Here is an 18,009-nt window from a genome sequence, read left to right on the forward strand (position 1 = left end):
AGAATCATGATAAAATACCCGCAACACGCTGCCCCATTAACAAAGCGAGTAGACAGAGGAACACTCACAGAACAGGGATTAATATTGGTTCAAGAGGCCTCTCGATGCCCTGTTCATGGAGGTAGCTGATGATTTTGATTTTTCAGCAAAGGAACAGCTCAAGGCCAAAAATAAAGAAAAAATAAGTCCGCTGATGCACTGCTTCTATAAAGGAAAGTAGAGACAAAGGGCCAAAAGAGTGGTCAATTCCGGGTGAATGCTGCGGTAACAGGCTGGTCAATTTGGCGTTCTGATATCAAGATCCTTTTCGTTAGACCGCAAATACTAGAAAGCAGCTAGACCTCCATGGACGGGTTAGACTTTGAGATGTAATAGGATGGAACTATTGCCGATGGGGCTGTCACTTTTTCTCTTTTGCATCTTCTGTATTTTTTTTACGAGAGAAACGTGTTAGACTTTCATTTTTGTTTACCCTTGACTTGACCCGTTTAACGTTAATAAGTAAAATAAAAAGCCAGTTACATCGAGATAAGTGATAATATTTTAAATATGGTAAAGGTCAAATACATCAAAGCGGTAAAAAGATATTATATTCCTAAGCAAACTATAGGTCAAATCTTGCTCAGAAGACTTGCGGCCCAGCCATGGAGCCCTGCAGGACGGAGAGGCCCGTGGTCAGCAGCTCGGGCAGGTGCAGCGGACAGGCGGAGTACGCGAGGCCGCAGTTTCCCACCTCGCGACCGTAGTTTTCCGCCGCCGTGTACTCCCTCAGCGCCTCCTTCGCCGTCTGTGCCCCATGGTTAGGCCTGAAAAGAACCAGAAGCGTGTTGGTGATATGATAATGCAGTAACATACGCCTTCCCTCGGCTGCCTTTTTGTTTTCCTAAGATTCAAATCCTTTCAATAGGGCAGTATGAAGATACCTCGGTAACCAAAGCTGATCATTGTCTTTCGGTGTCGTCTTTGTCTTCCTTTATAATGACAATGCGAACTTTTTTGTATGTGTGTAATTATGTTTTCCCCGTGGTCTGCTTGCTTGCTATACCATAAGAATAATCGTTGGCTACTAATTTAAGGAAAAAACAATGGTACTATCAGCTGGTTATGCTGTCGCGGTGAGTTTAAATATTACTGATAACTTGAGAACAACTGAGTCCCAAAGAAACTGAAGGTCAGATCCGTCCAAGATATACAAAACTTCACCTGAAAAGAAAATGCATATATTAATGAATCTCGTGGAGAGCTGGTTATGTGGAATTATAACCCGATCATGATTTTTTAAACGCTGCACTGACCTCCGTGAATGATATTGTGGCTGATTTGTCTTATGTGGCCACTTTTTGTTGATTCTTTAAATAACTTTCTTTCCTGCTGAGTTGATAACATCATCTTACATCTTAACTTTGAAAGTCCAACACTTCTAGCTAACCTCGTTCCAGCAATTTGATTAAAAAGCCAAACTAGCCACATAACTTAATGGATAATATTACGACACTGAAATAATCTGGCGCAAGTCTGTTCCAGGAAGGGAGACGTGCCAGAGAGGGGAAGTACATGTTTGACGCATAACACAAAGGTCAAGGAGCAGGGCCCATACTCTCAAATATGTCGTTGCTTACACAGCCACTTTTGATAAGGCTTTCGTATAGAGCTTGTGAGTATTTCCATGGGTGGGATTATGAGCCTAGTGATAGTTAATCAAGGCTTCTGCACCATGAATGTGAAAAAAAACACTCATGAGAACCCGACTGATCTCTTTTGTGGTCTTTGAAAATTGTTGTGAGAGCCGAAAGTGTCTGAGAATATACGGTTCCGGGTCTTTCCTCTGCTCCATGACGTGTGTGTGTGTGGGTGTGGGTGGGTGGGGTGCGGGGGGTGGGGGGGGGGGGAAGCAGCACAAGACTGTTCAAGCTACGTCACATCATTGGCACGCAGGATTTAGATACAGGCTCAGTCCGTTATGTAAATGTGATAATAATGCATTTCTGGACACCCTCGTATAGCGAACGTGATAGCGGTGTGTTCTCGGACCTCCATAAGGCAATAACACCTTTCTCAACCATAGAAAAAGAAAACATAACTTATTGGGCATTAAAACTATCAAAGTTCTGGCTGCCATCCAACGTAGTCAGATCTTAAAAACAAATCAGTGTCATGGATGTCCAGTGAAGAAGTAAGGTGTCTGCTGTGACTCCAAGGGATGTTCCTCCATTAGTGGCGTGTGTGGTGGTGGTGGTGGTGGTGGCATAACCTTCAATTGACGTGTGTAGGAGTAAGGCAGTGATGGGTGGTGGTGGTGGTGGTGATGGTCTTCAATTCATGTCGTGTGTAGGAGTAAGGTGGCCGTTGGGATGATGAAGGCAGTGGTGGTGGTGGCATAACCTTCATTTGACGTGTGTAGGAGTAAGGCAGTGATGGGTGGTGGTGGTGGTGATGGTCTTCAATTCATGTCGTGTGTAGGAGTAAGGTGGCCGTTGGGATGATGAAGGCAGTGGTGGTGGTGGTGGTAAGGGTCTTTGGTCGTGCCTTCAGTCATTATTCTTGGCGCACGGTGCAGCTGGTGATGTTGGCGATAGAACACTAAGGGCCAGTTTCACAGTTCCCCGTGATGGGTTAGTAAGCTCCCAAACCAATACCAGAGCCTTCGAAATTTCCTTGTATAGTGTCTGGTGTTTATATTTAAGTTCACAAATTTGATGAAACTATACAGGAAAAGTCTTGTGTATTTAGTGTGGCATCGAAGATCTCCCCATTTTGGATTGTATGGGATTCTATAGTTTGGTTCGGGCTGTTAGGAAGACACTGTGTTGGACTGTGAAATCGGCTCCATGGGTCGTATTACTAAACATTTCGTCGCCCAAGTTCACATATTTGACAAAGCTTTCGTAGGAGTTTTGGGCATTTCCAGGAGTAGTTTTATGACCCTAGTGGTAGTCTGACCCTTCGTCTGTACACTGACCCTAAAGAAACACTCATTAGAAACCGACTGATCCCCTCTTTGACCTTTAGAAATAGCTGATGTGAGAAGCGAAGGTGTCTTATAATACCGACCTTACCCTCCTTCATCTATTTATCTACCTTCATATCTATCTGTATATATGCATGTACGTGTCAGTCTATTCATCCATCCATCGCCGCGTCGCTCTTCTCCCTTCGCTTCGGGTTGCCGTAAAATGCCTAAATGTTTCTGGCAAGGTCCTGTCTCAGCCATTTGACGAGCCAGCCGCTGACACACTCAACTCATTATCTGGACAAGTAAGAAAGCAGGCACCTGATAAAAGAGCAAAGCGCCCAAGCACCACAGCCACTCTTTGGACTGTTGAGGTCTCAGCTCTTCAATACACTCGGCAACTCAGACAGAGCCATTTTTAGTGTATGACTGCTCGTGCCACCGCCGGAGAGAGAGAGAGAGAGAGAGAGAGAGAGAGAGAGAGAGAGAGAGGGGGGGGGGGTTAAGGGAATCTATAGAGGGGTAAACTGCATTGTATATATAGCGTTTACAAAAGTTTATTCCGTTCAAAACTAAACGCACAGGCCAAGACTGCCAGAATAAGAGAGAGAGAGAGAGAGAGAGAGAGAGAGAGAGAGAGAGAGAGAGAGAGAGAGAGAGAGAGAGATAATCATGTTTACGAGTGGAGTGAATGGGCTGCTTCACGTGTTGCTATCCGAGAGGGAGTCGCATAAAGGAGGTGTTCCCGCCCCGCTTCCAAGCTGCCTCCCACGGAACAGTTTCATCCTGACAGGAAATAATGACTCACGATGCTGGGGCGGTATTCTCAGACGCTTCCACCTCGCACATCAACTATTTTCAAAGGTCAAAATGGAAATTAATCGGGCTTCCATGAGTTTTTTTTTCACATTCATGGTACAGAAGAAGAGTTAAACAACCACCAGGGCCGTTAGACTACACCTGAAAATGCCCGAAACGCCTGCGAAAGCCTTGTCAAATATGTGTAATTGGGCGCCGAAAGGTTTGAGAATACGGGTCCTGGTCAGTTGCAGGGAGGGAGGAGGAGGAGGCGACTATAGAGCATCAAGACACTGCTGGGATGAAATTGGGTCCTATGATCTTTGACATATGTATTATTTAACCTGGTAGCAGCGGGGATCATGTTTCTTAATGGTCCCTCTAAGCTAGAACAATGAGAAAAAATCATCACCCACACAAACCATTTCATAATATATATATATCGAAGCATTTGTGATCAGTTTATATATCATCTATTTTGGGGGGTTTAAATCGTGGCACAAATTTGGCCCGTCGTTGCTACACGGTAAAGCCACATATTTGGCCCGTCGCTGCTACCTGGTTAATTGAAAAAGCATATTGCTGCTGCTATGTAATTAAACTTGATCATTCTTTATCACGACAACTTCTCGTTTGGTTAAGTGGAAGAGTATGCTGTGGGCTTTGCTTATGATTATTATTCAGCCGTTTCTCCATCTCCATTGCCAAAGTAGAAGATCTGCCTAGTTTCCAGAAATATTCATGCATGACGATGTGTATATGGATGGATCATAAGGAAATAAGAGTACATAACAGTGATGTGATTTCGTAATTCCCATGAACTCATCTCCAAAATTTCTCAACATTAGAAGAAAAGGAAAGAGTACATAATCTTGAAACTTCATAACAAAAATACATGCATCCTTAATTTTTTTCTCTTGCGGAACAAAAGGCAGGACGAGGGGAAAGGGAGTGAAAGTCCCGCTACATGCTCCTTCTATGAAAAAAAAAGGAAAATGGCAAAAGAATCATCTATTATGGTTCGACTGGTGTTTTGATGCTCCCGTCTTGAAAGAGTTCCAATCACCGTTGCCATATTATCGTACTCAGAGCATAGTATTTACCGTTTTCCGACGCCTAACTATTGCCAAGAAACATCAGGATCTAACTCTTTTAACGATAACTTTAAATGAGTTTCGTTATTGGAGCCCAGAAAACAGTTTTGGGGTAGGAAGTCGGGAAATATGAGCGGCTGAGTACGACAAGCTGGCAGAGTTGGTTCCAATCGAAGGAAGGAGGAACAGCCAGGGAGGAAGGCTGCTCCGGAGTGTGCAGGAACAGCGATACAGAAAGACGGAAGGCGAGCAGCACAGCAACCAACAAAGGGCGAGACACGGAGAAGGTTATCAAAAAGGGAGAGTTGGTGAAAGGAATGACATGAATGACATTGAACTCTTCTTAGCTCATAACCGCTGCTTCAAAAGAGGCTTACGCATGCCGTAGGAGAGTGGGCAGCGTGATAAAGAGAAAGGAAGGTAAGGGGGTGGAGGGAGGGGAAGGTATCTCAAGTTCTACGGAGCATTAGACTTTATCGGTAATGGAGAGATAGCGGTGTGTGTGTGTGTGTGTGTGTGTGTGTGTGTGTGTGTGTGTGGTGAATGAAGAGTAAATTAACGCGTCATTCTTTGCTCGTCTACTTGTCGGTGGTCGCTTTTCTCCTTCCTGTCTAAACTCATACGAAGAGATACGAACTTACTTCATCTTGCCTCATTAAACCCTTGTCTGCTTTTATTATTATTCTCCATCTTTTTATTATCTATCTATCTATCTATCTATCTATATATATATCTCTACGTATCTATCTATCTATCTATCTATCTATATACCTGTTTACCTGTCTCTCTCTCTCTACCTATCTATGTCCGTCTGTCTGTTCGTCCGTTCATTCCTCTCTCTCTCTCTCTCTCTCTCTCTCTCTCTCTCTCCTCCCCCTTCCCCCCCGCCAGCTTTCGTCAGTGCTTCTACGTCACTCCTTCATGCATGGTTTGCTTCGATCGTTCAAGCTCAAGAGATACATTCAGGGTAAAGAGGAGCAAAAAAAATCATTAAGCACTAACGTCGCGTCTCGTCCTTCTCAACCCTAACCCTCGAGTAGCGTAACATCGTGCCTCGCAGCCTTTCTAACCCGCCACCAGAGGAAGCGCAAGGAAAGGGTGGACGGAGCTGGCGTGTGTGGTTGAGTGGCTTAGAGTGGAGTGGTCGCTTTCTTCTGCTTGACAACAAAACTCAACAAAAAGACTAGTATACGGGCCCAAGGGTACAACAAGAATATGCGAAAGGCAGCCCAGAAGTGAGAGAGAGAGAGAGAGAGAGAGAGAGAGAGAGAGAGAGAGAGAGAGAGAGAGAGAGAGAGAGAGAGAGAGAGAGAGATAGAGAGAGAGAGAGAGAGAGAGAGAGAGAGAGAGAGAGAGAGAGAGAGAGAGAGAGAGGAGAGAGAGAGAGAGAGAGAGAGAGAGAGAGAGAGAGAGAGAGAGAGAGAGAGATAGAGAGAGAGAGAGAGAGAGAGAGAGAGAGAGAGAGAGAGAGAGAGAGAGAGAGAGAGAGAGAAGAAAAGGAGGAGGAAGGACGGGAAGGAGGTCACGAAGAAAGAGTACGAAAAAAAAAGGGAGAGAGAGAGAGAGAGAGAGAGAGAGAGAGAGAGAGAGAGAGAGAGAGAGAGAGAGAGAGAGAGAGAGAGAGAGAGAGACCTGTATCGCAACTGTTATAAAGAATTCCTATACCAAATAAAATGAAAAGAAACGAACAGGAAGTAATAGAAGGCAGACAGCTTACCGGTGCATAGTCGTACTCTAAAAATCGGCACTGAAATATGTCGATGGTAAGGAATGTTGAATAATAAAAAAAAAAAAAAAAAGCTGCCCCTTTGAGCGATATTCCTGACGGCCAGAAACGCTCACAGGATTATGGACCCGTTACTCTGGTAGATCTGTTTTTAAAGTCTGTTCACGTAAGTCTGACCCAAACCGACAACATAAACCTAAGCGTGTTTGCAAACCGAGTGCTGATTGTTTACTGCTATGGCTTCCAAGTTTTCTTTAACCTCTGTTTGTGTTTATCTCACGCAGCACTTTCTGATAATCTGCACTGTGCTTACGAACACGCTTGGGCTTATGTTGTCAGCTTGGGTCGGACTTAAGTGAACAGACTACAGTAACTATATTTTTAAACCCCATATTCCTTAACGTATTCGCCTGTTTGAAAGGCCCCTCATAGTTGCTGGAATATTCATGAACTGTTTCGTGATCATAAGGAAAGTTTTACACGACTTCTTCACCTTGCGCAGGATAATCACCCATGAAAACCCGGAGAATCTTCTTTGTAACCTTGGATAATAGTCGTAATGGGAGCCCGGTATACGTTTAATAATTATGGACCTCTGTCTCTTGGGATAATCACCCATGAAAACCCGGAGAATCTTCTTTGTGACCTTGGGAAATAGTTGTGATGGGAGTCCAATGCATTTTTGCCCCACGCCCTGGAGCCCTGCCTCGACGCGGCTGATTTTGTGTAGTCCTATACTTCATATTTTTCCCGTCTTTCCTTCGTATTTCTTCCCCAATCCCTTTTGTATCACTGACCAATGCTAATGCTTGTTTATTCTCTTCATTTATTTTGACGCATTATAGCTTCAAATTCCATGGTCCTATTTACTTTTTTTCCCGTTCTTCCTTCATATTCCTTCCCCAATCCATCCAGCATCACTCACCGTTCCTCTCTTCATTTATCTAAACTCATTACAACTTTTAAATGCATAGGCCTATAATTTATATTTTTCCTTATCTATTTTTTTCTATTTCCCTCCTTTCTGACCCCACCAGAAACCCTAACTAATGCTAAAACAACGTTCCTTCTCTTCATTTATCATAACTCACTACAGTTTCAAATTCTATGATGCTCTAATTCATACTTTTTTTTATTCTTACCTCCTATTCCATCCCTAGTCCGCTCAGAGACGATTGGTAATGGTAAAACTAACGCAATATTCCTTCATATGATTTAGCCCAATACACCACATGGCCTTTGCTGCCACTTCTGTTCTATATTGGTGAGTCAAAAAAAAATTCCCTTGCATTTTACTCCGTTCTTTTCCCATGCACTCCTCTATCATTTTCTTATCCGTCGCGCTCATACAAATGGGCTCTTTACGCATATATGGGCCGGAGCAAGAAAAGGTTGAAGATATAAAATGGGTAAGAGTGAGGCGGGCGGAACACGAGTTACCTCACTCAAAGTTATCTATACACGACTTCTTTGTGCGGTAGTGATGCTGGTGGTGGCACTGGTGGGGGTGGGGGTGCTGACGGTGTTGTTGTTGTAGGTGGTGGTGGTGGTGGTGGAGGTGGTTTCAAACAAGAAGGGTTTCAATAGGTAGGTGTGTGATAATGTCTGGGCGGGTGTGGGAAGAGAGAGAGAGAGAGAGAGAGAGAGAGAGAGAGAGAGAGAGAGAGAGAGAGAGAGAGAGAGAGAGAGAGAGAGAGAGAGAGAGAGAGAGAGAGAGAGAGAGAGAGAGACAGATGGATTGACAGAAAGACACAGACAGATAGACAGACAAACAGATAATTAGTGAAAGGAAAAATTAATAGGGCAAACAAGCGACACTCACGACAGGATGAGGTCCACCAGCTGGCCCACCAGACCGTAATCCTCGGCAGGTTCCTCGGCAGTCTCGCAGATGGCCTTCAGCAGACACTGGTGCCCGTTGACGCCCAGCCTGGCGGGAGGAACAGCCTGTGACAACTCCCTGGATTGGCATTATGTTATATTTTGTTTGTGACATTACCCGCCTCCTTGATGCCGCCAAAAGTAAAAGGGCATTTTCCCGGACAACAGAACCTTACTACGTACAGTGCAGTACCCGGGGGTGGGGGTGGGGGGGGGGGTCGACTCCCCCCATCTGCTTGAAAGTCAACTTTCTCAGAAAGTCAAAACGAAAATTTGGATCTTTTCTGTTGCATTTCTGTAGAACTTAGGACTTCCCTTTTATATATGTTAAATATAATTTTTGGTAGGATATTGAGAATTTTTCTTGCCATTCTTAATCCATTAATTGTCTTTATATGGCTGAATAAACAGCAAGAAAATGCAATCAGAAAGGTCAGTTTTTCATAACAACGAACCCCTCAACTGATTTGGATTGCTTCGCTCGCCACTCTTCAAGTGGTTACAAGGGTCCACATTTAGTGGAAGAAGCCGCCCCCCCACACACACACACACACACACACACACACACACACACACACACACACACACACACACACACACACACACACACACACACACACACACACACACACACACACACACTTTTACAGCTCTGGGTACGGACCTGTACTAACCTAACTGGGGAGTTCTCAAGCTTGGGTACGCTACAATAATTATGTGGCTATGCGATGTGTCTCATAACTTTTTTGGTATGTGTGCAGTGGTCTACTGACGTGATGGTACTGGGAAAGAGGCGAGATTGGGTTAACGGTTGCTTTCACTGAGCGTCGCATCTGAGGCTTCTCTCATGCCAAACTAAACCAAGTTAATATACTATTTGTTTCTATTCCAACTTTTCATGAATTTATGTTCTTGGTGAAGAGCGTGTGAGCAGCAGCATAAAACATAAAAAATAATGAAACATTAGCTAGCAGAATTTGAGAACCACTGATCTAACCCAACCCAACCTAATGCCACCTGCATAAATGTACCTGTTAATTACCCCGTCTGTAAAATTATTCATGTCAACAATGTGACCAAGTGTAAATATCCTTATTCCAGCCCAACGATATTTAATCTAACCTAACATAACATGTCACAGATAGAGATAGAAAACATTAGATAGAGATTTAAAGGGCAGGAGTGTGAGACTTGGATACTGAATAGTAACTATAAGAGGCGGATTGATGCCTTTGGTAATTTGTGCCTACGCAGAATCATGGGATGTCGCGGGAATGACTATTCGAGCGATATCCCTTGATTCTCTGTGTCAAACCAGCGATTACTCTGAGACTGATTCGAGGCCTTTTACTTGCATATAGTACATGAACGCCAACTCCGGCTATACGGGCATATGGCACGCTACCAAGAACCCAACCCCGCTCACCAGGCTGTTTCTGTAGGAGACAACCCCGAGTGGAAGAGGCCAAGGGGACACCCACAGAGTTAGTAGCTTGAGCTAGTCGATAGAACCTGCCGTGAGGTACAGGACAGAGGGCCTGTATGGAGACTTGTCCGGAGAAATCCCAGGGTTTTGCGTCATAGGGTGGGTGAGGCGACACGCCCCCCGGCGTATTCCCCCAAGGATTGATTGACTGATGGTTCCGGTACTCGCACAACTAGAAGCGGAAGGTTAAGGTTCCTAACGCCCTCGGTGCGCCATGTGAATAAGGTCCGTCCCCTTAGGCAACCCTTCACACGCTATGGTGCCACTAACGGGTGATGCACCGGAAGACGTATAGAATGTTGCCTTCTTAGGATGCAGGCCACAACACCCGGCGTATACCCAGTACCTAAGAAATAGGTTAAGGAAAGAAAAGTGTGAGGAAAGCTCTCAAGCGTACCATCTCGGTTTGGGGATCAAGATTATGTGAAAATTATTTGGCTTACGGGACACTACAAGTAGATAGTTTATCTCTTACCATATTTTTGTAAGCACACACACACACACACACACACACACACACACACACACACACACACACACCATGGAGCTTTGCAGTGCAGTGGTCAGCACACACACACACACACACACACACACACACACACCATGGAGCTGTGTGTGTGTGTGGTGACCACTGCACTGCAAATCGCGATGGTGTGTGTGTGTGTGTGTGTGTGTGTGTGTGTGTGTGTGTGTGTGGTGACCACTGCACTGCAAAGCTCCATGGTGTGTGTGTGCTTACAAAAATATGGTAAGAGATAAACTATCTACTTGTAGTGTCCCGTAAGCCAAATAATTTTCACATAATCTTGATTCCCAAACCCAAGGGGTGGAGACGGATGGGCAGACTCCTTTAATCCGTGCCCCCTGTCCGCCCATCATTGAATGGATACCGGGTGTCGGTCCAGAGTTGTTCCTCGTCTCCCGTGAGTGTGTGTGTGTGTGTGTGTGTGTGTGTGTGTGTGTGTGTGTGTGTGTGAGGTCCCAGTCGTACCCAAAAATCCTTGAATATGTTGCTCAAAACGAGGGTTCTGGCTGGCAAATGCGAGTCCAGCACGTAATTAGACCACACACACACACACACACACACACACACACACTCCGCTAGGAGAGACAGTGGAGGGATCACAGCAACAACAGTCTGCGTGTTGGAGGGCGAGACGGACGGTGTTACGTAAAACGAGCGACAAGGACATGAGAGAGAGAGAGAGAGAGAGAGAGAGAGAGAGAGAGAGAGAGAGAGAGAGAGAGAGAGAGAGAGAGAGAGAGAGTCACCGTTTAAAGTGTTGAAAGCAGTATAATGGCCTGTACCCTCTGTATGCCACTTGCCAAGCAATCTAGGATAAAAACCATAGCCAAGACGGACCAGACGAGAGGTTGAAATGCTGTGCTCGTAACTGGGTCACCCTTAAATACTTAAATACCACTACCACACCGTCACTACCACCACCATTACCCCACCACACTGCCACCACCACCACACCACCACTACCACCATCACTACCACCACCATTACCCCACCACACCACCACCACCACACCACCACTACCACCGTCACTACCACCAACATTACCCCACCACACCACCACTACCACCATCACTTCCACCAACATTACCCCACCACACCACCACTACCACCGTCACTACCACCACCCTTATCCCACCACACTGCCACCACCACCACAACGACTACCAGCACCCCACCACACCACCACTACCACTGTCAATACCACCACTATAATCCCACGTACTGCATTGCCCCCACTACCGAAAAATCACTAATCACTAACAAAAAATCACAAAAAACAAAAATCACCAACATCCATCCCCCAACCTCCTTCCTTTACCCCAGCCCCCCACTCCTGACTCCCACACTGAAACCCCAACCTCCATCATGACCCCTAACCCTTACCCTAAGCTCCCAATATCCCCCCCCTACTCCCACCCCTAGCCCCCAACTCCACCCCCCAGCTCCCAGCCCAAACCCCGAACCCCTAACCTATACTCGTAACCCCAAACCACGACTTCAGCCCACAAACGCTGTTCTAGCACCCACCCTCTTCTTCCAACCCCGAACACCACCAAACTCACCCCAACATCCAACTCTAAAATCCACACCAACCCAAGGCCTCCATCCCTAAATCCCTTAACCTTCAAGTACTCTCCACCCTATCCCCTCACCACCTCACCCCCGAACCCCTCTACCTCTACCCCAGCGAGACGCGAGGCAGACAGTCATGTTCAGCGTTACCAGGTTATCGTTCTCACGACATTGCATCTATTGGTTTCTGCCCTAAAAGATATCACCTCACCCCACAAATGACGACATTCAATCAAATTTGTCATCTAAAACTTAATTAATTATGACTATTTAATATTAGGGGAAAGAATAAATAAACGCAAGTGAAAGCGGTATTCAATCAAACTTCCCATCTAAAAATTATTATAAATGTGTTGATACGAGTAGAGAGAATAAATCAACGTTAAATAAGCTGATTTGTCTGTCGTATTTAGAAAGCTTTCTCGCATGTATGGCAACCCTGCTCATGCATCGAGCTAAATTTACAGTGGTTCCCAAACTTTTTTTCAGGCGACCCCAATCATGCACCTCTAGACATGACCGCGACCCCACTAGTTTAGTTTTATGTGTTATTATAATATAATAACACCATGTTTCTATCTTCTATCGATATTTCCACGCTGACTGCTCTTCTGAACTTGCTAACTGCATGCCTCCCCCCCTCCCGCGGCCCCGCTGCTCTCGACTTTCTACTCATGCTCATCCCTATACTGTCCAAACCCCTTATGCAAGAGTTAACCAGCATCTTCACTCTTTCATCCCTCACGCTGGTAAACTCTGGAACAATCTTCCTTCATCTGTATTTCCTCCTGCCTACGACTTGAACTCTTTCAAGAGGAGGGTATCAGGACACCTCTCCTCCCGTATTTGATCTTGCTTTCGGCCACCTCTTTTTTTTTTTTTTTTAGGAGCAGCGAGTAGCGGGCTTTTTTTTTATTATTGTTTTCTTTTTTTGTGTGCCCTTGAGCTGCCTCCTTTGTTGTAAAAAAAAAAAAAAAATGTTTAATATTTTGAGGTATTGGCGACCCCCGGAAAAACGTTTGGCGACCCCACTTGGGGTCGAGACCCCAGGGCTGGGAAAGGGGGAGCTATGTAAAGGGTATCCCAGAGCTTGAGGCCTTTGGAGTCTTGGGACTTTCCACAGCAGCAGAAGCAATAGTAATAGTTAATATTCTCAAACATAAGGAAGACCACACTCGATCACACAATGTTTCCAGCACTCACTTGGAGAACACCGATTCGATAGACGAGTAGGTGTGGAAGCGGTCTTCGTCGATGGCAGATCTACCCAGGGTGACGAGATCACTGGGCAGCTTGTACTCCACGCGTATGTACCCCTTGAAGACTCCACCTGCAAGAGGGAGTGCGGGAAGTAATGGGGGACACATTTTGTTAGCAGTAAAAGGCGTTGAGTGAGGTGGTCGGAGTTATGGGAAAGTGGGTGGCAGGAACGAAGGAAAGTGGAAGGGAGGGAGAAAGGTGAAGAAGGGATGAAGGAGATTGGTGTGGGGCAGAGTAGAGGAAGTGGAGGAAAGAGAAAAAGTGTTGACGTGGAGGGAGGGGGAGGGAGTTGGGAAGGGGTTAAAAGACGTGGAAGATGTGGGAAGAAGGGGAAAGTGTGGAAGGAGTGAAGAGGGAATGGGAAAGGAGGCAGAGGGTGTGGAGGGAAGGGGCAGGAAGTGGGAAAGCGGGCGGGAAAAGGAGTTGAAGGATTGAAAGAAAGGGGTAAATGGGAATGGGAGTGGAAGGAGTGGCAGGATGATCGAAGGGAGGGGAAAGGATGGCAGTGGAAAAAAGGGGAGACCCGGGAGAGGTGGGAAAGAGGGAAAAAGGTTTGGAGTTGGAGATTAAGGAAAAGAAGTGGAGGGAGAGGGAATGCGAAAGGGAATGGAAGAGTGGAGGGAAGGAAAAGGAGTGGAGACGAATTTAACTTGTTTTATGACAACATGCTTTCGTGGTGGCTGTGATACAATGTTCTTCCTCAGATAGATGTCCTCGACCTCTCCTTGCCTGAAGTTTATGTAGGTACTCCGTTCTGCCCTTGCTTAGATTCTGGTTTCATTTATCAGGACCGTAATTTCTGGGGGGAGGCTATAGCCCCTTTAATGTTTTCTAAATCGACTTCAAAATGCCTCGATCTAAAATTGCTTATTTTTCTTTAATATATATATATATATATATATATATATATATATATATATATATATATATATATATATATATATATATATATATATATATATATATATTTTTTTTTTCTTTTTTTTTTCCCATCTGGCACCTGCGCATCCTCGATTCCCCCCCTTTTTTTTTTCTTTTCCTTTTTATCAAGGGTATAGTACGAAGAGGAAGTGGGTTAGTGGTGAGGTGCAGGTGGGGAATAGGAAAGACAGTAGGAGTGTACAGTTGTATGGTGTAGGTTCGTTAGTGTTCTGGTGTAGTTATTGTTTATCGGGTACCTTATTTGTATGCCCCCGGCGTGCTGGGTGTGTGTGTGTTTGGATTGTTTATGTGCAGAGAGCTAAGCTAAGCTATGGCGTCACTTGTGTGAAGTGATGTGTGGGCGGTTGTTCTCGTAGTGACTTCAAGCTGCGCGGAAACCAGGGGTGGACCAAGTTCGTGGTGCCGTCAAGCTCCTTGACGTGGGTGTAGTTCACGTCGTCTTGCTGGTCTAGTTTCTCCCATATATTTCCGGCGGCCTCCCGTAGCCTTGTGCTGACTAGTTGTACTCCGAGTCTGTGGTGTTGTGCTGCTGTGTTTTCTGTGTACGGGTATTTCTGTCCGGTGGCAAATCTCAGCGCTTTGTTCTGCAGCCTTTGAAGCTGTAACATCTTGGTGTGGGAAGCCATGTGTGTCGGGGTGGGTGAGTAGTCTAGTATAGGGAGTATCTTAGTCTTTACCAGATACAGTTTGAGCCGCTCTGTGAAGTGCCAGAATCTATTTAGTGATGTGAGGGCTGTTTTAACTTTCATGGTTTTGTCGTTGACATGTTTAACGATCAGGCCAGTGGATGTCACTGTGTGGCCTAATATCTGGCATTGTTTTTGCCTCCATCTCCACCCCCACTTTATGAACCTCTGGACCCCCCGAAAAAAAATCTGCCAAAATTACGGGCCTGATTATCCTCCTGCCCTGAATTTTACAATTCCTGGGTTGCCGCTCGGTTACTTTAGTGCTCCCTTCGGCGCTTGTGTTCATTTTCTTCGGGGGAAGCACAGAAAATGAAAAAATTCCTGAAGACGGGACACAACAACAAATCGGACAAAGCTAACCTACGTATTGAAAATGGTGTATGCCTGTAATTGGCAGATCCAAAGGGCGGGCAGGTATCCCATAGTTCTGATGGGATACAGGAAAACTAGCTCAAAATCGCGCTGCGGCTATAGCTGCTTTTTCTGAGAGGAATTGGCCGTTTCATTCGGATCCGAAGAGGAACACTGGCCGCCCAGGAATGCTTTGGCACTAGGTCCAGGTCCGTCAACAGACGTCCCATGGTCCTTCCGAGGAGGGACAAAATCTTTAAACAACAGCAACAATAATGCCTGTTAAAGATTATGTGCAATACATCCAATCCGCTGTCTTGCCACTTTCAACCGACCATACAAAAACACACATGGACAAAAAAAAAAAAGCAAATATCATAGGAGACTAACAAGAGACCACTGCCTTACATGGTAGTTCCTAAAAATTAGTTAGTGACTAAGCAAAGAGAGCACTCATAAAAAAATAAAGTAGATACAGAATTCATTATTCATAGAATTCTATACATTGTTTTAAAGAATATGCCTCCTCGCAGGTGGGCGGGAAAGTGACATGCCCCCACTGTCTGATCCCATGCTGGACTCAGTCGCAGCCATCACTCTATTGGAAAGAGCTCTTTTGAGCTCGGAGGACCGATATGTAAGCACACCTGGGAACTTACCTTCCCCCCCCTCCCTCCCCCATTCCCCTTGTTCAATGGTGGACACACTGGACAGTAACCGCTCCTGTCAGTGAAAAACCTTTAGTGGCTGAGCTCGACGAACCTCATCCTGCCGGGTGACAGGCCAAGGTGGTATCCACTGAGCTGTGAAGCGATGTGTGTGTGTGTGTGTGTGTGGAGATAGCTATAAAGGTAAAGGTGGGTACATACGCTATAGCTGCGTATGGCTGCGGTGCTCATCTCCGACCCGTTGACCCTTTGAGCCTGTGGTAGTTACCCCGTGGCAGGGGCCAGTGTGAAATCCGGGATTGCCACAGTTTACCTTCCCCAGATTTCTCCAGGTACCCATTTATCGACCAGCCCGAAAGGGAGGATAAACAGCTGGGTGAGCTGCACGCCGACAGCCAAGCCGGGATTCGAACCCGGGCCCGTGGAGTAGTAGCCAGGCACGCTGACCAGTAGACCACGGAGGAGGTAGCTATAGCTCCTATGTAATTAACTCGAGCTAAAATAAAAGCTAAGAGATCAGAACAGAATAATCGTTTGAAATCTGTTATAATAATCTAATGTTTGTAGGACAAGGCGCTGAGGGTCGAAACAGAGACTTAATTACTGTAAGTTTGATAGTGAGATCAATCAACCCTCCTCCCTATCTAAAGAAATTCAACTCACTGATGTTGTCGTCAAACTTCTTGAAGAGCGGCACCTTGATCCTGTTGTTGAAGGTGAGGGTGGACGAGGACGGGAAGGACAGGAAGTACCTCTTGGCCCGAGACTTGGCCTGCGTAGAGGGGGCGTAGCGGGACAGGTCAAGCCCGGAGTCCCCTAGCAAGCCTGGGTCACCCTTGAGTGCCTGACGCGCGGAGGTTGGGTGGCAGAGGCTCAGCACCCCCACCGCCGCCACCAGCACCGCCCCTGCCACGGCTGTCCTCTCCTCCCGCCCTCCCACAGCCATCTCTGGTGCTGCTTGCTGCTGGCTTGTGGTACTGTTACGACAAGTTTACCAAACTGCCATGCACGCCTGCTGAAGCGATTGTTATCTATGGTAAAGGAGACGAAAAAAAGATAATTGAGTATAAAATGAACGTATAAGAAGAAAAAAAAGAGGAAGGAGACTTTAAGTATACTGGCGGAGGTGCCAAATGAATGTTACTTTGTTATTATATCGCCGTTCACGCCTATGGAAATTGGTATAGGGCCTACATTATTATGGAAAAGGAAAGAGACATAAAATAAAAATGCACTCTACATGGCCCATTTACAAAGAAGACATACCAAAAGAGTCAAATTAAAATAATGTATGAAGTGTCTTGATACTCCCTTCATGAAGTAGCTAAGTCGTATAATAAAGAATCGATCCAGTAGGGGTGTCCTGAAATTAATGACGTCAAGAAAAGAACTGGAGAGGAGGGATGACATTTACTGGCCATTTGGATTTCATTTACAATAATTTACATCCCTTCGTCCGTGATAGTGTATTTCAGTGTTATCAATCATTCAACACCAGACCTGGCCTGCTTTCCCTCCATAAGAATTGTGACGAGATTACTTTAGAAAATAAGATGTCAATTGTGCTAACTCGAAGCTGAGCCGGTCGTGAGTTCGATATTTTCGTCGGCATCGTACGTTACCTGAAGTCTGGAGCGAGGAGACAACAGTAGGAAGGTGGAAGCCCCAAACCCTCCTTGACTTGGCTTGAAGACGTGGTGGGATTTCCTTCGTGCTAACATCCGACACTTGAGATTGTTACATTTCTGCGATTTTTGTTCCAGCAGGGTTAATGTCGTTTTGTGTTTCAAAGCAATGCCTATTCTTGAAAGCGTTGTCTTTTCATGAAAGTCTCGTTTATTCAAGCATTGTCGTTCTTATTGCTATGTGTTATACAAAATGTCTTTCCGTCGGGTCGATGTACTTTTGTCTTCATAAAAGTTATGCTTAGCCTTGAATGTTATCGTTTATCTTACGGGTTGTGCTTGTTTTGGAGTTGTGGTTCTAGTTGTTGTTGTTATTATTGTGAAGATAGCTACTGGTGTCTGCATCCCTAGACAACCACTCCCACACCACGAGCTGACGAA

General features: G+C 45.5%; 1 protein-coding gene across 1 annotated transcript; it reads right to left on the minus strand.

The window, feature by feature from the left end:
• Window positions 1–528: 528 nt before the first annotated feature.
• On the minus strand, window positions 529–18,009 carry LOC127009663 (uncharacterized). Its single transcript, XM_050882941.1, has 5 exons — window positions 17,566–18,009; window positions 16,607–16,974; window positions 13,237–13,363; window positions 8,391–8,498; window positions 529–806 (listed from the first exon to the last, which is right to left on the minus strand). The coding sequence occupies exons 2-5, from the start codon at window positions 16,887–16,889 to the stop codon at window positions 623–625; spliced, it is 702 nt and encodes a 233-aa protein (XP_050738898.1). The 5' UTR covers window positions 16,890–16,974; window positions 17,566–18,009; the 3' UTR covers window positions 529–622.

The sequence above is a fragment of the Eriocheir sinensis genome, chromosome 41, assembly GCF_024679095.1.
Source record: "Eriocheir sinensis breed Jianghai 21 chromosome 41, ASM2467909v1, whole genome shotgun sequence".
In the NCBI taxonomy this organism is placed as follows: Eukaryota; Metazoa; Arthropoda; class Malacostraca; order Decapoda; family Varunidae; genus Eriocheir; species Eriocheir sinensis.